At 39.2% G+C, this 22,599-nt stretch overlaps 2 protein-coding genes across 4 annotated transcripts in view; one reads left to right on the top strand and one right to left on the bottom strand.

Annotated features, from left to right (window-relative positions):
- The first annotated feature begins 134 nt into the window (after positions 1-134).
- LOC137656805 (phosphatidylinositol N-acetylglucosaminyltransferase subunit C-like) lies at positions 135-21,824 on the top strand. 2 transcript variants are annotated; one of them, XM_068391114.1, is made up of 8 exons: positions 135-259; positions 1,198-1,261; positions 1,916-2,046; positions 2,703-2,871; positions 9,814-9,961; positions 11,550-11,719; positions 15,852-15,908; positions 20,779-21,824. In XM_068391114.1, exons 1-7 carry the CDS (start codon positions 157-159, stop codon positions 15,895-15,897), a joined length of 831 nt encoding a protein of 276 aa, XP_068247215.1. In that variant the 5' UTR covers positions 135-156; the 3' UTR covers positions 15,898-15,908; positions 20,779-21,824. The 2 variants fall into 2 exon arrangements, with proteins under 2 accessions (XP_068247215.1, XP_068247216.1); XM_068391115.1 differs by having other exon boundaries at positions 15,852-15,912.
- LOC137656804 (probable serine/threonine-protein kinase DDB_G0275165) overlaps positions 17,681-22,599 on the bottom strand; it is a 151,923-nt gene continuing 147,004 nt past the window's right edge. For both annotated transcript variants that reach the window (XM_068391112.1, XM_068391111.1), the window contains one exon: positions 17,681-20,191. In XM_068391112.1, coding sequence (XP_068247213.1) covers positions 19,013-20,191 — 1,179 coding nt within the window. In that variant the 3' untranslated portion in view covers positions 17,681-19,012. The remainder of the gene's footprint in view (positions 20,192-22,599) is intronic.

Raw genomic sequence — 22,599 nt, 5'->3', positions numbered from 1 at the left:
AAGAATAAGTACATGAATAAATAAAATACATAAATAATTCAAATCAAAACAAACACATAGAACATTAAAGAAATAAATTGAGGAGCCGTTACAAAGATGTCATTGAAACGAGTATTAAATGAAAATGAAATCAACAGAACAGCTGATAGTGACAGAATGTCCAATGTTCGAAATGAATGGTGCCGTGTATTATGGAAAAAACAGCCGTCTTATCCTGATAATTATATAGGAGACTCATCATTAAGAGTTAGCAAAAAACGTAAGTTTGTGAATAAGATATATTAACAGAAACATGCTATGTATATATCTTTTTTTTTTTTTCGTATTACAGTACTGTACTCAATGTTTTTCAAACGATAGTTTTTGTCTTAATTTACCCATATATCTAAATATTGTAGCCAAACTCATTTAGAGGCCTGTTTTTATAATATACAAATTGTAGCTGAGTATCTTAGGCCTTAGCTTCAGGTGAACTAAGACTGGGAGCAAAACTCAAGAACACCTAACTTAAGGTTCCCAACCTAGGAGCTATATCTTTATCTACTGAGGGGGCCTTTGTATATCAGCGGCCAGTTCCTTACGCGTTTAAAAATGTACATCAACTAACCTAAACTATCCCCCCTAACCTAACCTACAAGCCGTAACCTTACCTATTTTCCTAAAGGGGGCTGGCTAACGCCCCCCTGCGGCCCCCGTTGTACTGCACTATTCTAAGTTAGACATAATAATACATACGGGTAGCCGCTATCATACATACACCCCTCTGCTTAGCTTCCGGGGGTCGTCCCCTTGTGATCCCCTTAGACTGCTGTATTCTTAGCTTACACTAAGATTAAGTCTCGGTGATATTTCGTTAGTCCCACCCAGCCATTACTGCTTTCCAGTACACAGGAGGTTGATGTGCGAAGTGAGCGCACAGCGGAGCATAACCCATTAGATTTTGGTAATATTTCGAAAGAGTAAAATGGTTTCTGCTCCTCTGTGCACTCGCCTAACCTAACCTAACCTAACTAGACCTAATACTATAGTAAGCATATAGGATACAGCTGTTGTTCTTAAAACTTTCCATGCAAGTTGATAACCTTAGTGAGTTTACATTAATTTTATATTATCTTTATATGGCTTTTAATTAATGAATATAAGTATCATTACTAAGAGCTTACATTTCAACATTTGACTCACCCTTTCTTTTTTTAGGGAAGGAAGTTTTAATTACTGAAGCCTTATATGGAGCCACGGCTGTCACGCAAGAAATATGCAGGTACTGTATATTATAATCCTCAAGTACTGTTAGGTGATTCATAATAGGGGAATTATAAACAAATTGTTAAATGCAGAATAGGTATTGTTTTATCAATTTGTGTAATTCTTGGTATCTTCAGCTCACCAACTTTGCTTATCTTATTCCTGTCTTGGGGTAGAGTTCGCTTGTTTGAGGGTACACTTGGGGACACTTATCTTGTTTTTTATAGTTTATATATGAAAGATTTATTTTATTGTTGTTACTGATCTTAAAATATTTTTTTTTAATTGTTCATTACTTCTATTATAGTTTATTTCCTTTCCTTACTGGGCTATTTTTCAATTTTAGAGCCATTGGGCTTATAGTATCCTGCTTTTCCGACTAGGTTTGTAGCTTAGGTAGTAATAATGATAATAATACAGCCAAGATGTGTTTGCAAGAGCATCCTTTTTATTTTGTCATTATGACTATTAATAATGTATTTATGATTTTATGCTGAGAAATTTCTATCATAATACTGATAAGTAATCATGTGCAATATTTTTTGTATTCATGCAATTCACAATTATGATTTAGTTTGTGCCATTGTCTTTACAAAGCCAGTTACAATTGACAAAATATGAATATGCAATCAAAATACTATTAAAAAAAGAAAATTTAATTCAATTTCAGCTGTCTTAGCTTAGTCGCCATCTTCTTTGGACTGTCGCAAGGTGAAATCCGAGCATCAAGTTTATTGGTTGTGACTTGTCTTATGGGCGTCACAGGGTATATCATCAGTAACTCACATCAAGTGATATCAGGTAACTACATAAACCATACTAATTTCTTTAATTCCATTCTTGTTACATGATGATTTATCTGTAGGTCCTATGAATGACACAAAACAATGGAAAAGATTGACTTGCTGCAGAAACTTTGACATATTTTGAACACGTAAACTTTGCAAGATTGTAAAGAGTAAGCCATAATATGAAAGCATCCCTTCTTTGTGTATAAAGAGAATAGTTCAGTGTTGTTTATATTGTAGCAATGGTATATAAAGATTTCTTTTATTATAGTACTTAAATGGGTAATTATATCCCTATTAGGCTAGACACTTTACTTTGCTCAACAGCTTTACTTAGTTTTGATCTTACCTTAATGCCATTAAAATTTACAAGGGAAACTTTTCCTTCCTGTTCTTGTCAAGCATATATGGTAATAACTTGCTTCTTTTGGATGTTTACTGAAATTTAAAAATAAAAACATTATATTTCATAGATGCAGATTCATTATCTTACACAGTAAGGTGTTTTTGAGACATAATTGATTGGTTTGATGTTATCTTTTTACATGTGTAGCAGATTATGAGATTAACGAAAGGGGACATGAATGCTTGCCTTACGTGTCTTATAATTGTCCCCAAATTTACCAGAAATATAAATATAGTAAAACAGATCTTAATGTTTATTTCCAGCCAAAAGTGATGCTAAATTGGTGTGTTTTTACTTTGTGTTGATATCTTGCGCAACGCCTATGGTTAAAAGTTTGACTGGGAGTGTTGCTACTGACACAATAAATGCTTGCACCACTGCACTGTTGCTGCTGAGAATTGTTCATCAAGACTATGGAGTTTCAGTTGCTATGTAAGTTATTGAATTTTCAATATTAAACTTACCCGATAATCATGTAGCTGTCAACTCCGTTGCCCGACAGAATTCTATGGAGGGATACGCCAGCTATCACAATACTAGAAGGGGGTGTACTTACCAGCGCCACCTGTGGCCAGGTACTCAAGTACTTCTTGTTGACACCTCCTCAATTATTCCTCTGTCGTGCTTCCGGCAAGACGTTCTGGGATACGCTTATGTTCTTGGAGTATTTTCACGACTTTGGTGAAGTATTTCTCTTTGATTTCGGCTGTCGCTTTACTGGAAACTTCTATTTTAGCTTAGTTAGCTTTTGGAATTAATTTGATTAATTTTGGTGACGAAGAGAGTATGAACTCTCGTTCACCTTTCAATGGCCGACCCTTCCCTTAGACGAAAGTGTTGGTGTCTAAGAGAGTATAGACTCTCTTTCTTAATTTTGCTTAACAAAAGTTATAGATTTATTTTATATCTCTCCGCCTCTTATAGGCCTCTTCGATTAACTTCCTTTTATTATAAACTTATTAAAATTAATTTTTATATTTGTTTATATTCGACCTTCCTAATAGTAGGCGGTCTTTTCTTGGTACCGAAGTTAATTATCGTGAGCCCGTCATTTCGGTTTTACCTGTTAACATATTATGCTATTTTAAGGTCTTTGAAAGATTTTCTTTGATAGTCTCGTACTTTTTCAAAGTTGAACTAACGTTTTGTTTGTCTCGGCAGTTGTTGACGTTCAGAACGTTTCAACTTGCACTCTATCGTTACGATAGAGAAAGAATGTTCACGGTTTCACATTGCAGTAAAGAGTAACCGTTTCTAGCGTTTTGTTCATTCTTTCTTAACTTAATGGTTTTGATCCTAATAAGGAACTTTTCTTTTTGGGAAATATTTCAGTTTTTTCCTTTAACAATAATATGTTTTAACGATATATATGATTGGGCTCTTCTCTCAGGTTCTAAGTCAAGAGAGAGAGAGAGAGAGAGAGAGAGAGAGAGAGAGATAGAGACGGAGGGAGAAAGAGGATAAACGTTTCCCTCAAGCCTGCCAGGCGTACGAGTAACGTCGTTATCGTTTTGCTCTTATCCCTAGTCTCTTTAGGGGAAGAAACTAAACGTTTCTAGAGTGATCTAGTGTTTAGTCTCTTTCCAGCCACTGAATTTTCTTTCATTAGATTTTTCTGTTACATTGTAATTCTGTTTTCGCAATTATTAACTTTTGAGAAGGATAGAATTGCGTGTTTCAGGTACAAACCACTTAAAGTTTCGAGTTCAGTGAAATAAGTGCAAACAGAAATCAAAGTGATAAGTGATTGATGTCAGTGTTATGCGTGAGGGTACTTTTGTGCGCGCCAGTCGTCCTCCCAGTCCGGGACCTCTTGCAAGCTCCCAAGCCCAGGGGAGAAGCAATGTCGAAGGGCAAAAGGGTTCGGCAGGCCTTGATCGGCGCACAGAAGTATCCTCGGTGGTTGTGGGCGTGTCTTACCGAGACCGTCACTCCCACCCGCAGACGATTGAGCCCTTATTTTGCTCGTCTGCAGAAGAGATTTAGAGGAGAAAATAAAGGCAGAGTAACGCTGGTCTCAGGTCTCTAGACCTCTTAAACGTAAAGTCCAGACCTATGCCAGACGTACGAAGTAAAGTTCAACAACCCGGATGCAGTCATTGGGTTAGCTCTGACTCTCCTCAGTCATCATTTTGTCGGGTTGAGAGTGCGCCTACACTCCCCCCCGCCTATGCTCGCTCCGCCTGATCGCAGTACCACCTGCCAGGCGTACGATGTTGTGGACTCTACTACAGTCCATGCAGCACAGCTTTCGGACCTGATGCGTGAGTGTCGTGCTGAGAGTGTTGCACCTCCTCCTCCTCCTGCACCGGTGGTGCACCAACCGCCTGCACCCGTTCAGCCTGTGCTGCACCCGCCTGCACCGGTGGTGCACCAACCGGCTGCACCCGTTCAGCCTGTGCTGCACCCGCCTGCACCGGTGGTGCACCAACCGGCTGCACCCGTTCAGCCTGTGCTGCACCCGCCTGCACTCGCTGCACCCAGTCGCAGCACCATCTGCCAGGCGTACGATGTTGTGGACTCTACTACAGTCCATGCAAGCACAGCTTTCGGACCTGTTGCGTGAGTATCGGGCTGAGAGTGTTGCACCTCCACCTGCACCCTTTCAGCCTGTGCTCAACCCGCCTGCACTCGCTGCACCCAGTCGCAGCACCATCTGCCAGGCGTACGATGTTGTGGACTCTACTACAGTCCATGCAAGCACAGCTTTCGGACCTGTTGCGTGAATGTCGGGCTGAGAGTGTTGCACCTCCACCTGCACCCGTTCAGCCTGTGCTCAACCCGCCTGCACTCGCTGCACCCAGTCGCAGCACCTTCTGCCAGGCGTACGATGTTGAACCTCTTTCTGTGTTCGCTGTTCCCAGTGTTGTTCAGCCTCAGCCTTCTTTAAGGCAACCTTCGGTTTGGGATCAGGAGGATTACTCCACTCTTCCTCCTCCTCCCCTGGCTGCTCCACCGGTGGTGCAACTCTCGGTGGAGGTACAACCTCTTCCACCTGTGAGTCAGTCTCCTCAGCTGCTGCACCGAGCTCAACCCGTGCACCCTGTTCCTGCACCTCAGACACCTCTGCTTGCGGGAACTTTACCTTGTTCTGCGCAACCTCGGTCTCTTCACGCTCCACTCATTCCACAGGAACAGGAACTTTCTGCACCTTCCACTGTTGTTGTTCCAGCTCGTTCTGACTCTGCTGTTCAGCATACCTTACCTCCATTTTCAAACCATGGCAAAAATATGAATCATGAGTTATGAATGTAAGGTAAACATTATGTTGATTTTTAAACCCCATGCAAGCATGCATAAAGCACTCTAGCACTGGTCATGGAATTTCTAAGAATGTTAAACGCCATGCACACGCTCTGCTTTCCTTACAGCAGGCTCTGCTTACTACATGCTCAGCATTCAGCATGCTCTGCATTCAGCATGCTCTGCATACAACATGCTCTGCATACAGCATGCTCTGCATTCAGCATGCTCTGCATACAACATGCTCTACATACAGCATGCTCTGCATACAGCATACTCTGCATTCATCATGCTCTGCATACCTTACCGCATGCTTCTCAACATATCTTGGGTTGTTGCCAACTCACTAGACTGTCAAGCAGTTTCATAACGTTGCCTTCTAGTCTGCTGCTTTTGCACCAGTGAACCCTCACTCAGAGAACTTAGCTTTTCTAGGATAAGGTCCCTGTAGATGAGAAAGTTCTTTTCTCCCTCCTTCTGATATTCCCTTGAGGACTCTGTCATTTGGAGGGAGCCTTTAGCTGCATAACCTCTTATGGACTTTTATTTAAGCATTACATGCTTACAGGGAAGGTAATGGTTCCACTTCAGCCGCTAATCCCGTCTGTTACCACACCTGCTCCCATAGACCTTGAGCTGTGTTGCATGACATGCAGTCCAAGCTTAGTCCTTGTTAGAGGATTTTTTGTTTACGGAGTCAATGTGTCACGGGGAAGACGTTCAACAACCAACAGAAGGGACTTGTTGTGACGCAGTGCGGCAACCTCAGCAACCCGTTAAGGAGTTGTCTGTACGACCCAGATAGTCTAGACAGATTCGGGTTGTCACTGTACTTCCTCGCTTGCCCATGATTGACAGTTTACAGACTGTGCAGCAGTATCATGATCTTGTGTCCGGCTCCGTCAGACGACTGGCTTTTAAGAGCTCCCACAAGTCGTCGCTGTCTGGAGATTTTCAAATGGACTATGGATCTGACCAAGAAACTGGGCCTCCTGGTCAATTTTGAGGAGTCTCAGCTCGTTCCATCCCAGACCATTGTTTCCTTGGGTATGGATCTTCAGAGTCGAGCTTTTCGGACTTGTCCGTCGGCCCCAAGGATCTTCCAAGCCCTAGAATGCATCCAGAGCATGCTGAGAAGGAACCGATGCTTAGTCAGGCAGGGGATGAGTCTAACAGGGACACTTTCATCGCTGGCCCTGTTCATCGAGTTAGGGAGACTTCACCTCCGCCCCCTTCAGTATCATCTAGCTGCTCACTGGATAAAGGACTTGACGCTAGAGACAGGCTCAGTTCCTGTTTCCGAAGAGATGAGGTCTACTCTAACGTGGTGGAAGAACAGCATTCTTCTCAAGGAAGGTCTACCTTTGGCTGTTCAGACCCCCGACCACCGTCTCTTCTCGGACGCATCGGACACGGGCTGGGGTGCGACACTGGACGGACAGGAATGCTCGGGAACATGGAATCAGGAGCAAAGGACACTTCACATCTATTGCAAGGAGTTGTTGGCAGTTCATCTGGCCTTGATAAACTTCAAGTCCCTCCAGCTTAACAAGGTGGTGGAGGTGAACTCCGACTACACCACAGCCTTGGCTTACATCTCCAAGCAGAGAGGGACTCATTCGAGGAAGTTGTTCAAGTTCGCAAGGGACCTCCTCATTTGGTCAAAGATCGAAAGCTCACGCTGGTAACGAGGCTCATTCAGGGCGATATGAATGTCATGGCAGATCGCCTCAGCCGTAAGGGTCAGGCCTTCCCCACAGAGTGGACCCTTCACAAGAATGTTTGCAGCAGACTTTGGGCCCTGTGGGGTCAGCCAACCATAGTTCTATTCGCTACCTCGATGACCAAGAAGCTCCTCTTGTATTGTTCTCCGATTCCAGACCCAGCAGCAGTTCGCGTGGATGCCTTTCTGCTGGATTGGTCCCATCTCAACCTGTATGCATTCCCGCCGTTCAAGATTGTCAACAGGGTACTTCAGAAGTTCGCCTCTCACAAAGGGACACGGTTGACGTTGGTTGCTCCCCTCTGACCCGCGAGAGAAGGGTTCACCGAGGTACTGCAATGACTGGTCGACGTTCCCAGGACTCTTCCTCCTAGAGTGGACCTTCTGCGTCAACCTCACGTAAAGAAGGTACACCCAAACCTCCACGCTCTTCGTCTGACTGCCTTCAGACTATCGAAAGTCTCTCAAGAACTAGAGGCTTTTCGAAGGAGGCAGCCAGAACGATTGCCAGAGCAAGGACGACATCCACTCTCAGAGTCTATCAGTCTTAATGGGAAGTCTTCCGAAGCTGGTGCAAGGCCAATGCAGTTTTCCTCAACCAGTACCACTGTAACCCAGATTGCTGACTTCCTGTTACATCTAAGGAACGTAAAATCCCTATCAGCTCCTACGATCAAGGGTTACAGAAGTATGTTGGCAGCGGTTTTCCGCCACAGAGGCTTGGATCTTTCCTCCAACAAAGATCTACAGGACCTCCTTAGGTCTGTTGAGACCTCAAAGGAACGTCGGTTGTCCACTCCAGGCTGGAATCTAGACGTGGTCCTAAGGTTCCTAATGTCATCAGGATTTGAACCGTTCCAATCAGCCTCTTTTAAGGACCTCACATTAGAAACTCTTTTCCTCGTGTGCTTAGCAACAGGTAAAAGAGTAAGTGAGATCCACGCCTTCAGCAGGAACATAGGTTTCACATCTGAAACGGCTACATGTTCCTTGCGGCTCGGTCTTTTTGGCTAAAACGAGCTTCCTTCCCGTCCTTACCCTAAGTCGTTCGAGATCCCAAGCCTGTCCAACATGGTGGGGAACGAACTAGAGAGAGTACTTTGCCCTGTTAGAGCTCTTAAGTACTATCTAAGAAGGTCAAAACCATTACGAGGACAATCAGAAGCCTTATGGTGTGCTATCAAGAAGCCTTCTCTACCAATGTCTAAGAACTCAGTTTCTTACTACATCAGGCTTCTGATTAGAGAAGCAAATTCTCATCTGAAGGAAGAAGACCTTGCTTTGCTGAAGGTAAGGACACATGAAGTGAGAGCTGTGGCTACTTCAGTGGCCTTCAAACAAAACCGTTCTCTGCAGAGTGTTATGGATGCAACCTATTGGAGAAGCAAGTCAGTGTTCGCATCATTCTATCTCAAAGATGTCCAGTCTCTTTACGAGTACTGCTACACCCTGGGTCCATTCGTAGCAACGAATGCAGTAGTAGGCGAGGGCTCAGCCACTACATTCCCATAATTCCATAACTTTTTAACCTTTCTCTTGAATACTTTTTATGGGTTGTTCGGTCGGCTAAGAAGCCTTCCACATCCTTGTTGATTTGGCGGGTGGTCAATTCTTTCTTGAGAAGCGCCGAGGTTAAAGGTTGTGATGAGGTCCTTTAGTATGGGTTGCAGCCCTGTATACTTTAGCACCTTTGGGTTGATTCAGCCTCCAAGAGGAACGCTGCGCTCAGTAAGGAAGACGAACTTAAAAAAGAGACAGAGTAACGGTTCAATTCGACTTCCTTACCAGGTACTTATTATTTCATTGTTATTTGAGATAACTGTTATATGAAATATGGGATACTTAGCTATCCTTTAATCTTGTACACTGGTTTTCACCCACCCCCCTGGGTGTGAATCAGCTACATGATTATCGGGTAAGTTTAATATTGAAAAATGTTATTTTCATTAGTAAAATAAATTTTTGAATATACTTACCCGATAATCATGATTTAATTGACCCTCCCTTCCTCCCCATAGAGAACCAGTGGGACCGAGGAATAATTGAGGAGGTGTCAACAAGAAGTACTTGAGTACCTGGCCACAGGTGGCGCTGGTAAGTACACCCCCTTCTAGTATTGTGATAGCTGGCGTATCCCTCCATAGAATTCTGTCGGGCAACGGAGTTGACAGCTACATGATTATCGGGTAAGTATATTCAAAAATTTATTTTACTAATGAAAATAACATGTTTAAAACATCTAGAATTGTAGGGGACATATTTTACAGAAACTGTTTCGAGATTACCAGTGTATGCTATATCTAGTGTGTTTGCTTGTCAATACCTCAAATTGAAATGCAGTCATAGACAGTAATGCTGCTCTGTATTTTAAAGATAATTTTAGAATCCTTATTGTTTTTTGTTTCCAGTGTGAATCCAACAGTGTCGCATAACTTGGGAGTGTTTGCGTCAGTATGTTTAGCTTCCAGACTTGGGAAAGACCAGGATGTCTTCGCCCTAATCACCGTGGCAGTTATGCTTTTTGCACTCTTCCCAGTATTTCGGAGATATTGCAGGGTGGGTAATGCAATATATTATTGTTGAGCAACTATAGCATTCTCTAATAACTTTCCAAGCTTCAAATACATCATTCTCTACTAACTTTCTAGCCTTCAACTACAGCGTTCTCTTATGATTAGAAAAACCAACATGGTAAAAGATTAAATTAGTGTCGCTACCTAGAAATCCCAACCAGACAAATATAATACTCAACTTGGGAGCAGGGATCTCCAAAACGTCGGACTTCTTGAAAAACACAAAACAACACAGAGCTAAAAAAAACACGTCTGACCAACGCTGGTGCTATGGAGGTAGGGGGGTAAGGAGGTGTAGGGGTGGGGAAGGATAGTCGTAGTAGGAGGCAGCAGACGGGTGTAGGACGGCACCTCGTTGTTCCAGGGGATGTTGATGAGGGAGAGGTCTAACTGGTGAGGGACCTATGGTCTTGGTTCTATCATGCCCCAGTTTACTATACCGACACTCATAGAGTGAGCGAGCTGGGTTTATTCCTGGCATTCCATGCAACTTTTTTCTCTGGTATATTCAGCAATAACTATGCCTTAGAAATGGTGCTATAGGAGCATTTCACTGGGTGACACAGGTTCCTCGCCCAGAAATAGATTTTCCCTTTGTCAAAATCCCTTTTCTATCCTTCAACTATAGCATTCTCTACTAACTTTCTAGCCTTCAACTACAGCGTTCTCTACTTAATTTCTATCCTTCAACTACAGCATTCTCTACTAACTTTTTTGCCTTCATCTATAGCATTCTCTTCAAACTTTCTAGCCTTCTGCAATATAGTACCTCCTTTCCTGCTTCCTTTTCTTCAATCTTGCTGTCCAACTTCTTGACATTTATTTAATACTGTATTGCAACGGTGGAATATTACTGTAGGGTTTTCCCCTAATTGAACATTGGCTCTGAATGGCCTCCCAGTTCCTTGTGCTGGAACGTAAGGCCTAAATCCATGATCCAGTCTAAGTAATTCACATGCAAATTCTTGTGTTTGATAAGCAACTTGGGCTTTCGGTACGATCATTAAAGGACTTCAGATTTAGTTTCATGTATTGTACAGTATAAGGTTAAAATAATTTTATTTGTAAATCTGTGGTTTATATTTGTGTAGTAGTTTAGAATTTTTTCTGCAATTATTAATTTTTGAAATATACCTGGGGAGCAGAAGTAGGAGAGCAGTGATCAGTAATACTGTACAGTTTTAAAGAGGTTGTATAACCACTTATGCAGGGAGAGATTACCAATAGTTGATACAGTATAAGAAATGGATGTTTTTGATTTTCTTTTAAGTTCTGAGACTTGGTTGTCAAATTTCAGTCCCTTTTTCTTGAGCAATACCAGTACAGTACAGTACAGTATGCGGTTTCATTATCAATACTTCACTGTTATGTGTTCAAGTAAAAAACTGTTGATAGTATTTTTAAGATATTCTTATATTGTTTAGATTATAATTATAAGCATGAAATTCTGTAATACTGTACTTGACTTTGTGAATACTACAAAAATACTAATGAAATTTAAGCTAATGTAAATTCAGATTTGTAAAATAACTAAATGTGCAAGTTTTGTGAGATGTCATCTTATATTCCAGGTGATACTCGGAAAGCCAATAGACCTTCTGTTAACCACTTCAGTGATAACAATCACAGCTGTTGGACTGTATTGTTATGCATCCCATCTATTGTACTTATTTGTTGGAGCACTAGTTACCTGCAATGTCATCATTCCCTCATTATATGTTTACCTTCAGCATCATAAACAGTGAGTTTGAGTTGCTATAATTTTGCAGATGTGTAGGTCTTCCTGATTTATGGTAGTACAGTACAGTAGTGTAGAAATAAAAATCTTTCAGTTTTTATTTAGGTAAGTATTAATTTTGTTGAAATACTATACTGTGTTCCAATGCAAAATTGTATTTTGATAATATTTATTTATATATACTCACCTGATGTTCATATTGGTTCTTCTCCAGAAGCTCAGTTTATTGACATTCACCTCCAAAATTTATAAAGATTTCCCATTTTCTTTCCTTCATAAGACATGCTACTAGTAAAGTAATGAAACACACAAGTGGTTAATGGCCAGAAATACCTCCATCTTAGTTTCTGTTCCTGTGTAACATTCAATAATGGTTCTGATCATGAGGACCCCTCCAGGTTCGAGATTTTCTCGTAGAGCGTCAAATTCTTTGTTTACTTTTGACTCTTCTGCTGCATAACCTGTGCACTCCTATGCTTTAAGCCACTCTTTTAGGCACCTGGAACTTGCAAGGACCGAGATGGTAGCCTGGAACCTTACATTCATCCTGTCGATAAGATAAATGTCTCTATACAACTGCTTATCTCTTAAGTGCCTAGATGATAGGCTGGATTTTTTACCCCTTTCAATGAAATAAGCACACTTTACAACTCTTATAATTTTTTGGTTGGCGTGGCAAGTACTGTGATTCCCTTAGACTTAATATATTCTTTTTGAAAAATTCAATTAGAGATTGGGTAAATCTGTTCAATTGCATCATGTCTGATTGGCCACTAGCTCATCTCATGGTTTTGTATTGGGGGAGTTGCTTAAATGAGTCTCTTTATCTCATACACTGCAGTTCCTGTACACAGCAAGTAGACAATAAAAAAATCAGTTAAGTAAGGTCTTTGAAATACATCATGAACAAGTCAGTGATCAAAATTAGTGTAAGATAAACTATTGAATAAAATTCCTTAAGGTGTGTAGTGCATTTTCGGTAACATATATAAATTTGTTATCCCAAATTCAGAGTAAAGCTTGTAATTAAAGTTACCATTTGGTGTTAAAGCCTTCTGTCATACAAGATCATTGCCAATCTAGTTCTGGATTAAAATCTCTTTCTAGCCCTTGAGTCCATCAGCAAGGAAATTACAGACTATTTTAACAATTACCTTCATAAATTCTTATAAAATTTTGTATTATAAATTATTAAGGGATATATGGGATTAGTACAAATAACGGTAATCTGTTTATGTTAAAGTGGCCATTTACCTACAGTATATTAGGTTATGTCCAGATAATTAGTTTTGAATATTTATTATCACTTTTAATACGAAGTTAGAACTAGTGGTAGGGCAGACAAATGAAAACCTATTGGCTTCTAAGCTTCCACTAAAAATGTTAAATTCATAATATGACAAAACCTAAACTCCAGTGCACCAGTTCTTTTGTATGTTTACTCATTTATAAGCATTCATAAAATGCATTTGTGTTTATACAAAACAGAAACCATTACTATGTAAACCATTTTCAGTAGCCCTGTCAGATCAGATCAATTTAAAAATTAAATTATTGGTTGCTTTATTTGTGTGTGTTTTTTTTATATAAGTTAGACAACTTTATTAAGGGAAGTTTCTTTCTCACTCTAGTGTTTTAAATTTGGCTAGATGTAATCCCCAATGATACAGGGTATATAGCTGCGGTCACCATCTGTTTTCATTTTCATTACTGGAGGCTTTCTCCATAAATGATGCCAGCTTTTGGTTTCTTATTTTTCAGAACTCTTTAGTACTGTATTTCAGTTTTAGTCTTGTATTCCCTATGGCTGTTTCTGTAGTATGTTAAAATTACTGTTGTTGATATCAGTACAACTACTTTCAGTAGCTTGTATGGTGTACATTATATACTTTATTATTCTGAATTCCTCTAATTTTATTACCATATATGTCCTACTTTTTTCATACGATAAACTGTACTGTATACAGTATTTAACATTAAAAAAGATGGTATTCACATGTTGGCTTTAATGTTATGTTAGTCATTTCTTGTGCTTCTGCATTTTTTTTTCTACAATCTATAGAACTGTTTGTTTCAAGAGGTGATTCATTCCACCTATTGTGAGACATGCCTCTTGCATCAGAGATGATGAAATCCACATATTTTAGCATCAATATTTGTGGTGTTGAAAGCTCCGGAATTTCTATGAACTTCTCCTAGGAGAGGGAAATTATTGGGTTGTTCCCAGTATTGGGTTGTATATGTACAAATTCATTAAGAGACTAGAAGTTATAAAAAAAGTGTATCGATTAGGTATCAGGCCAGTGTTACCATTCTAAAGCAGGTGAACTAGACCACTAACACATATTTCTAGTCTCATAGGTCTTGGAAGGATTTGCTTTTAATAAGCGCTGGGAATTGGAGCAAAGTTAAAAGTTTTATAGTTCACTTGTAAGAAACCAAATGTATTTTGTGACAAAATGAATATTACAAAAAACCATATGCAGTCGATCATGTAAGTCACAGAAAGTGATGCAGTACCTCATACCGATCAGTTAGTATAAACTAACATAAGTAGGATTTAGTTGCAGAAATATGCTATGTAATTGATCTTTGAAAATGTGACCTTGGTGTATATTTGATAATGAGAAGTGTTTATGTATGTTCATAAAATAGTCGTCGTCGGCGCCCACTCGTGTCCGAGTATTGGGTTCTGTGTCGCTAGCCATCAGCCTCCTATCTATGAAAAGATGAAGAAGGGTGGAGGAAACGACAGAATGCCAGTAGATGGGTATATTGTTTTGGGTGGTCGTGGCTTTGCAACGGCCACGCACACACACTTGGCCCACATCGTTTTCACCGCGGCTCAAGACATATGAGACAGGCGGCTTCTCCGATGTTGGTGGGCGCTGGGAAGCTCCGCCGTTGGGGTCTTGTTTGGTTTGATTTTGGAGTTTTCCTTCTCCTAGCCTTTGCCTACCTTAAAATAAAGGAGAAGGCCTATAGGGGTCCAGTCTTGGTCTGGTCTCTCAGAACTGGCCTTAGCGGTATGGTTGAGCCTGCCAGGGTGGATAAACTACCCCACTGCCATTGCCCAGCCCATCATTGAGACACTCAAGCCCCTCTACTGCAGCAAAGTGCTGGGCCATCAGAGGGGTAAACCCACCTTGATAAAGGAGATACCCTTACATAGTACAGTACTGTATTTCAGTTGCATTGCTTTTTGGCTTTTTCCTTCTATTTGTTGTCTTTGGTCCCTTCCCACATAGCTGTCAACCTTCTATAACCATATCATGTTAACTAAAGGTAAAAAGATCATGTACATCATTATGTTAGCAAATAATCCTTAGAGAAAAGGAGCAGGACATTATGCTTGTTGCACGATGTCTTAGAGACAGACCGTATACACATATATCAGTACCAAAGTTCCCACTCCATCCAAGCTGGGACCAGAGAAGAACAGACAGTGGCTGCTCATGACATCTTTAGTTCACTAGGATGGATGGTGAGGTTGCGGACTCTTGATTTAAACTAACAGGCTGTGAGTGGGTCTCAAACTCTCAACTCAAAGAATGCAAGTCAGGGATGTTTCCACCAGGCTGCCCTGTACATAAGTTGAAGGCAGTCTGTCAGGTTTAACTGTAACTAGTTATGAATAGTATTTAATAGCCTTTAGTGTAATATCGCAAACTGAAGACTGTCACTTACAAATCATGGTTGTTACATTTTATTTACCTGTACTGCTCTAGGGAATCTCAGAATAGAATTCGTACTACTTTAAGTCTTACAAGTAATGATAATAATAGTAGATTACTGTATTGATGATACTCTAGTAATAATAAATATACTTACTTTTCCATACAGGTGAGACAGAGTTGATATCAGATGGCCCCAATTTGAAAGTTTCTTTATGTATTGTTCTTGTTTAGTTTTGTGAAGGTGGTAATATATTGAGTAACAAACTGTTCTTGATCATCACTAAGAAACAAAGCCTGTTGTGTCTATACAGTGCATGAATTGCTGCTTTACATGGAATTTCAATTGTTCTGTGCTTGTCCCTATTTGCAGAAATGTAACAATTTCACTGATATTGGTAAACTTATTTGCATTATTCGATGTAAGAGGAAATGCTTAATTAATTTCTTTTGTTTTACAGAAATATATATGGACCTTGGGATGAGGCACTCATAGAAGATCGATGATAACTGAAAATGTGTGTAAATATAAACCAATTTTTTGTAAATATCTACTGCAATTTTTTTCTAATAGTAGAATTCTCTATAAAGCATATCATTAAGAGTAAATAACTTGAACTAAACACATTTTTTGAGTATTTAGAGTAAAGAACTTGCATTAAACACTTTTTTCTAGATGAAGATTTGATGTTACTATATATTTAGAATTTTTAATATGAAAAAATGCAAGTATAAAAATATTGTTTTTCTTGTACAGTATATATTTTTTCATGATATATCTACAAACCATAGTTTTACAAGCTTCACTTTCATGGGTACCAGAACTAATCCAACTAAAGTGATTAGCAGTGCTTAAATTGTCACCCAGTACTCGGGCCTGCTTTGGTAGAAACCATTGCTAGACTTGTTGTTAACAGTGTTGTTGCTGAATCCACATGCTCTTCTGTTTATATGTTATGTTTCTTTTTCTGAAACATCATTTTGGTTAAAGGATTTTATTATCCAGATGTGGGTATTTCTTCCTTATAAATAATAGGTACATCTTTGTCTTTCCTTTTTTGGATGCATCTTGCATATAAAAAGGAAATCGAATAGAGGTTATTGCAAAACTCAGAAGAATGAAGACTCCGCTAAAGGTTCTTTGTCCCTCTTCTCCCTTGGTTTTTTGCTTTTACTTTTCATCTTTCCTATGGTCACTAACTTTGAAGCAAGGCCATTACTTTCTCCTGAACCAGCAAACTCATTGTGTTTTATTGCTGGGACATTCTCTGTGGCTGGAGGATGTAAATTTGTCATGAAATCTCAAACTTAGAAGGTAGAAGTTTTCAACTGGTTGGTTGGGTTGTCGAGTGTAAGGTGGTTGGTTAGATTCCCGGGTTTAAGCTGGTTGGTTGGGTTGTTGAGTTTAAGCTGGTTGGTTGGGTTGTTGAGTTTAAGCTGGTTGGTTAGATTCCCGAGTTTAAGCTGGTTGAATGGCAGCACAGACATTATGAAATGTGAAGGGTAGTCCAATAGAGTGGGTTTCTAGCCTCTGCCCTTTCAACAGATGAATTTTCCTTTTAATTTTCTTACTATTTCCGAGAACAATTTCTAGGATAGTATGAGGGATCAGGTCTTGCCAGTGTAAAAAGAATGACATGGCAGGTTATCTCAGCACACATACAGTATAATTATGAGGAAGATTGTCATGGCTATATAAATCAGACGTGTTATAATCCTCATCAAAATTAAATGCGACTAAAATCATATGAAAACACTGATAATGAAGCATGAGAAGGGAATATGCAAATTACTTCAATACCATGAATTAGAAAATTTCTCTGGTATCAAGAAGACAGAAGACACTTCTGCTCCAAGCAAGCACGTAGCTCCTCACTGAGGTAACTAACTCCTACCTAGAAAACTGTCACTTAGTTGCTTCATTAATTGTGAATGGTTTGTGATCTATGCATTTGCAGATAAACACACAAATAAAATAATGTTTTAATTTTTGTAGGAAGACATTGCTGTTAATGACAAGGAGAAAGATTTACAATTATACATGTCAAGTTAACCTAACCACACACAGTCTCAGAATAGATTAAAAAATATATAGAAATATTGTGATATTGTTGTTGTTGTACAAAGTAATAAGTGAAGACACCAGGAGAAAAAATCCTGACCTGAAGTTGGAACATGAGAGAGAGCGATCTGTGTATTTACTTTGTACACTATTGCTCAACTTAACAAATTTCCATCTATCACGGTTTGAGTGACACCAAAAGCAGAATGGGTATGAAATATTATGCAGTAGAATTTGAAAAATTTATTTAAGTGATCATTTTCCTAGTTTTGCAACAATTTCCTGTTCACTAGAAAGATTAATATTACTAAGATTAGTACAATTCTGGGAAGTTTGCATTGCAAAACATTTGTCACATGAAATCATATACAGTACATGAATTTTAGAAGAACATGAAATGCACCATTTATACAACAAAACTGATTTTAAAATATCACAACAAACAAACAAAGTACATGTTTTTCTTTGATTAGTCTTCAAACAGCTCATTTTAAATTCTTTTTATGGAAAATATTACGTTAGGTTTAAATTACCATATTTATTGTGACACCAATTTCGAGTAGGGAAATATTAATCACTGAATATTTAGAACACAAGAAAATTAAATTAAACCAAAAGTACTGTACATAGGTTAAAAAACTTATCTTTTCAAAAATATATCTAGATTCCAAGTACCTGAACATTCAACAATACAAGGAAAACTTCAACAATGTTAGCTATTACAGAGGAAAAAGAACTGAACTTCATTTCTCCTTATATTTAAAAAGAAAGTTAAAGAGAAATCAAAAGTTTCTGATCACAGTCCAGGAATGTGGTTCCTACGTTATACTTAAAAACTAGGTTATATCACATTTTTACATGACAACTTGTAAACTATTATTGAACCCTAACAATGTGAAGAGTCCTTCAAATAGAGCTACCATACTCAACAGAACTACAAATAACTGTACACAAAAAGTTTGAAGTATTATTACACGAGATTCAGCTACCACAGTCCTATAGGTGTTATATTTTCTGAAAGTTTTTCTAAATATTGTAATCAATCTCATAATTCACTTTGTGTAAGAATGCTCAACGCTTGATGTTCTCTCAAGTTTTTGTACTACCTAAATTCCTGGCACCACACGATTAAAGACAAGTCCTGTGAAAATACCAAAGTCAACACTGGTTCATTCATTGATATTTCCTTTCTTCATCACTACTCACTGTAAGCAGTCCTGTTATTTTAAATTTTCCTCAGTTTCTGCTTTCTATCAATATTGTCTCTCACAGTATAATCATCTACTGTAGTCATCTTATTTTAGCACAGTAAAATTATCAGTATGGTACGTATTCAAATCCTGTGCTCTCTTAGGTAGGAATAAGAAATTAGTGCCAGTCTCATCAGGAAATGGCACTATTCCTTCATGATACTTATTGTGCACAAACTCATTTGGCTGGTTACTCTCTCCAATGCAACAACAACACTATTTCCAGCACAAGGAAAACAATTTATGCCATGACGTTGCATATTGGCTTGTATGGCAAGAACAGTGCTGATGGGTATTATAATGGTACATATCACCCATACACTGAGTACCTGGTATTTCTTGAAGCTGATCGTGCCGAGATGTAACCAGCTGGACGTACTCTGGTACCCGAAGGAAATTGCTGAGGACTTGGAGTTGTTGAGGATGTTGTAGGCAACAGTTGATTAGGAGATTCCGAGCCCCCGTTACCAAACGCTGTTTTATAATACCGGAAGTTTGAGAATTCCTCAAGGGCTGGGTCTGGAGTTGAAGCCCTATAGCGACTACCAGTAAAGCTAGACGAATTAGAGCGATTTCTGTTACCCCTGCTCGGCCCTCTATACCTGTTTCTTTCTGTTGTGACTCTTTCAATCTCTTCTTCATTCCTTGCAGTAGTAACTGTGATCTCTTGATTTCTGCTGGCTGTTGGAAATGGAAGTTCTTGTCGAGATTTAGCATTACTCCGAAAGCGCTGCTCGTAACGGGTCTTCGTAGAGGCTGTTACACCCGCTGCGTCCCGTCGCCATTCGAAGTCAGCAAAGGGATCGTCTACACCAGAATACAAAGCATCTTCTGCACCGGTCAAATCTTCTTGTCTAGTTGTTCTTGTGGAAGACGAGTGGTGAGTTCTAGGGGACTCTACCCTTGTAAAATGCGCACTTGATGACGGAGAACTCGATGAACTGACCTCATATCTTGATGAACTACTGATGCTAACAACAGGTTTGCCTATTCTTATGGACTGGAAATTGTGGGATGGACGGAGTGTTGTAATACGGGGTGTGGTTGTCCTAGAGATTGGTCTTGGAGTGGTAGTTGTGGTAGATGAAACTGACCTGGGTGTCGTGGAAGAAGTAGTGCTGGACGTGGTAGATGATACAGTTGTACTTGAGCTGGTTGACCTTGCCGTGCTACTGTCTTGGGACTTCCCTTTCCGTCCTCTACCTCCGTTGCCAAATCTGTGGTCGACTTCAGTGTCATAGTATTCGTACTCATAATCGGGTGAATTCCGTGTCTGTGATTCATCGTACTCATATACATACTCGTAAGTGGTGAAGGGTTCTTCGTAGTCGTAATCCTGGTTTGTAGTTGTCTCGTCCACACGGAAGAGATCATTTTTGCTGTAATAACGAGTTGACTGTTTGCAGTTAATGTCCCACCAGTTTGTGCAGATAAAATTCTGTTGGTCAAACACTGTATTGTTGGGACACAGGAACCGAAAGTCACGAATCTGTAAGATAAAGAGAAAATTGTCGTTACAAAACAGTAGTGTAGTATAGTTTTTATGATAAAATTAAGTATCAAAGTTCACTTTCTCTCTGCTAGGTAGCAGGTGCTACAGCAATCAGTATCAGATTTTGGGGCCACAGAAATATTCTTTGAAGAATTTCATGTTTTATTTGGAAGTCTACATTACCTAATTAGTGCTTGTAATAGTCTCCAAAATGTTTTGCAATAAGTATTATTTTCTAATCTTGAAGGTTGTTTTACGAAAATTGTTTGGCAATCAGTCTTTTGTCAAAGCTCTAACAAGTTGGTAATTGAATTTTGGTTTTTCCTTGATTTATATCTTCATTAAAGAAAGTAAAAATAATTGCTGAAACTCAAAAATAAAGATAAACTTAGTTGTACAGTACTTTCATCTATTCATTTTATCAGGTCCAAATTATGCTATAGTAATTTTTCAAGTCAAATTAGTACTTTTATAACTTTGTTTTGTCAAATATTCTGTTACATAAAAATTTGCCAGGTATACCTGCTACATATTTATACAGAAAATAAATCACGCATTACTATAACTTCATTATATTTTTAAAGGAAAAGCCATTAGGACAGCCGATCTCAAGCCCTTCCAAACTCAAGCTCCAAGGTGGCAAGAAGAAGGAATAAATGAAGGGTTCAATCATGGATGACACAAAAAAACCTGCTTTGCAACAAAAGGAGAGAAAATTCTTGATCTGCATTGTTTTGAGAATTAATGACTTTCAGTGCAAATGTGGGAAAGGTTACAAGGCCACACGAGATGAGGAGAGAGATATCTTAATTAAGCTCAACAGAACCGTGATTGAAATACCTGTTGAAAAGGATGAAAGAAATCATAGTGGCAGAGAGGAAGAGTATAAAAAATGGGGTGAGATTGGTATCAGCATTTTTTATAAATTGCCTTAGATTTCATCCTACTGAGAGAGGATGCAAAAGAAGTACCCCAAATGTGTGAGAGCAAGATTATCAACAGGGCATAACAGAGATGAATAAGTCTAATATCAGAGTTAAATACACTACAATGAAGAAAAAAATTAATGGCAACAAAACACACTTGTTTTAGTAGCAGATTTAGCCATTCAATCTATGTGATCTCTGATGAATAATCTTAATAAAATCTGTCCACCTAGATTTCTAATAAAGGTGAGATGTTCAATTAAATTTTCACAAAATAATTATTGATGAATCGGATGAAATAGAAGATAGAGATATTGGTAGAAACTGTCTTCCAAATGCACTGAATTAATTGGTAGAAACTGTCTTCCAAATGCATTGAATTTGACTAAGTTATAGGATTTTCATTCAAAGGAGATACCATGTTAGGTAAGGGGAATTCCAGAATAAGTAACAACAGAAGTGAAGTGAAACATGAAGAAAAAATATGATGGTTAGAGTGTTCAGCAAAAGCTACAAAAATCAACATGTACAGTAGGTACAGGTATACTGTACATGGTAAGAGGCTATCGACACTTAAGCATTGTTACAGCTTTATGGAAAGTATCGTTGTCTCTTAAAAACAGTTTCATTCATTTCAAATGAAAGAAATAATTTCTTGGAAATGTATGTCATTATTTTTTTCTTAAATATATAATAAAATAACATATATGTCTGTAATTAACAAATGCATTGCTGCGAACCAATATTGATTTCTTTGTGTAATATTTCTATACAAAAGTGCTTACAGTTCTGTATTGCCAATATATGCTTGTTCCTAAGCGTATGCAGTACAAACCTTTCATCCTTTAAAATAAGGAATGTCTTCAACAGAGGTAGTTAGCGACTGGTGGCTAGTGAAAGAGAGTAACCCTGCTCACATCCCTGACAGAGATACTTTACTTTTGTCTTCGGCCGCAATGAGTATGGACATACTGTTGTGTCCTATCCAGAAGGCTGTTTAATATTTTCAGTTTTAGGTTTGAATGGTTAATATCAGCTTTGTGTTAATAATGGAACGAAGGAATGTGAGCGAGTGTTGGCCACTGCATTGGTTTATGGCCTAGATAGCGATAGAGCAACACTACCCTGGGAATAGTTGGTCGAGTCAGCGATAGAGCCACACTACTTCGGGAATGTTTGTTTGCATTTATTCCCAGAGTATAGATCGTGGCCCCAAGCCAATAAATTGCCAGAGAGACTGCTTAGCACTTTGTGCTCCTCACTGAGTTTTACATTGGCTGAAGCTTCTAAGTATATGGCTCTGGCTTTGTCCTGGGGAGTGTGCTTCAGGAGCAGGGAAAACTCAGATCTACATCCAGAGAGGTTTTCCCTGTAGTGGAGTGTGAGTTGACTGCTGTGTAACCTAAGGAAGGCTTGGCTTTCCTTGGGTCTTGCAGGTAGGTCCTCAATGTCTTTTCGAAGGTGGGTAGCTAAGGCTAC

This window comes from Palaemon carinicauda, chromosome 17 (genome assembly GCF_036898095.1).
Source record: "Palaemon carinicauda isolate YSFRI2023 chromosome 17, ASM3689809v2, whole genome shotgun sequence".
In the NCBI taxonomy this organism is placed as follows: Eukaryota; Metazoa; Arthropoda; class Malacostraca; order Decapoda; family Palaemonidae; genus Palaemon; species Palaemon carinicauda.
Note: the sequence above shows the minus strand (reverse complement) of the source record. Positions and strands in the feature narration are given on the sequence as shown.

Bases quoted from the DNA above. Each gene is read 5' to 3' on its own strand.
- LOC137656805 (XM_068391114.1), top strand. From the start codon at position 157: ATGTCCAATGTTCGAAATGAATGGTGCCGTGTATTATGGAAAAAACAG. The intron at 260-1,197 runs GTAAGTTTGTGA...TTCTTTTTTTAG, and splicing joins ATTAAGAGTTAGCAAAAAAC to GGAAGGAAGTTTTAATTACT. The intron at 2,047-2,702 runs GTAACTACATAA...GTTTATTTCCAG, and splicing joins CTCACATCAAGTGATATCAG to CCAAAAGTGATGCTAAATTG.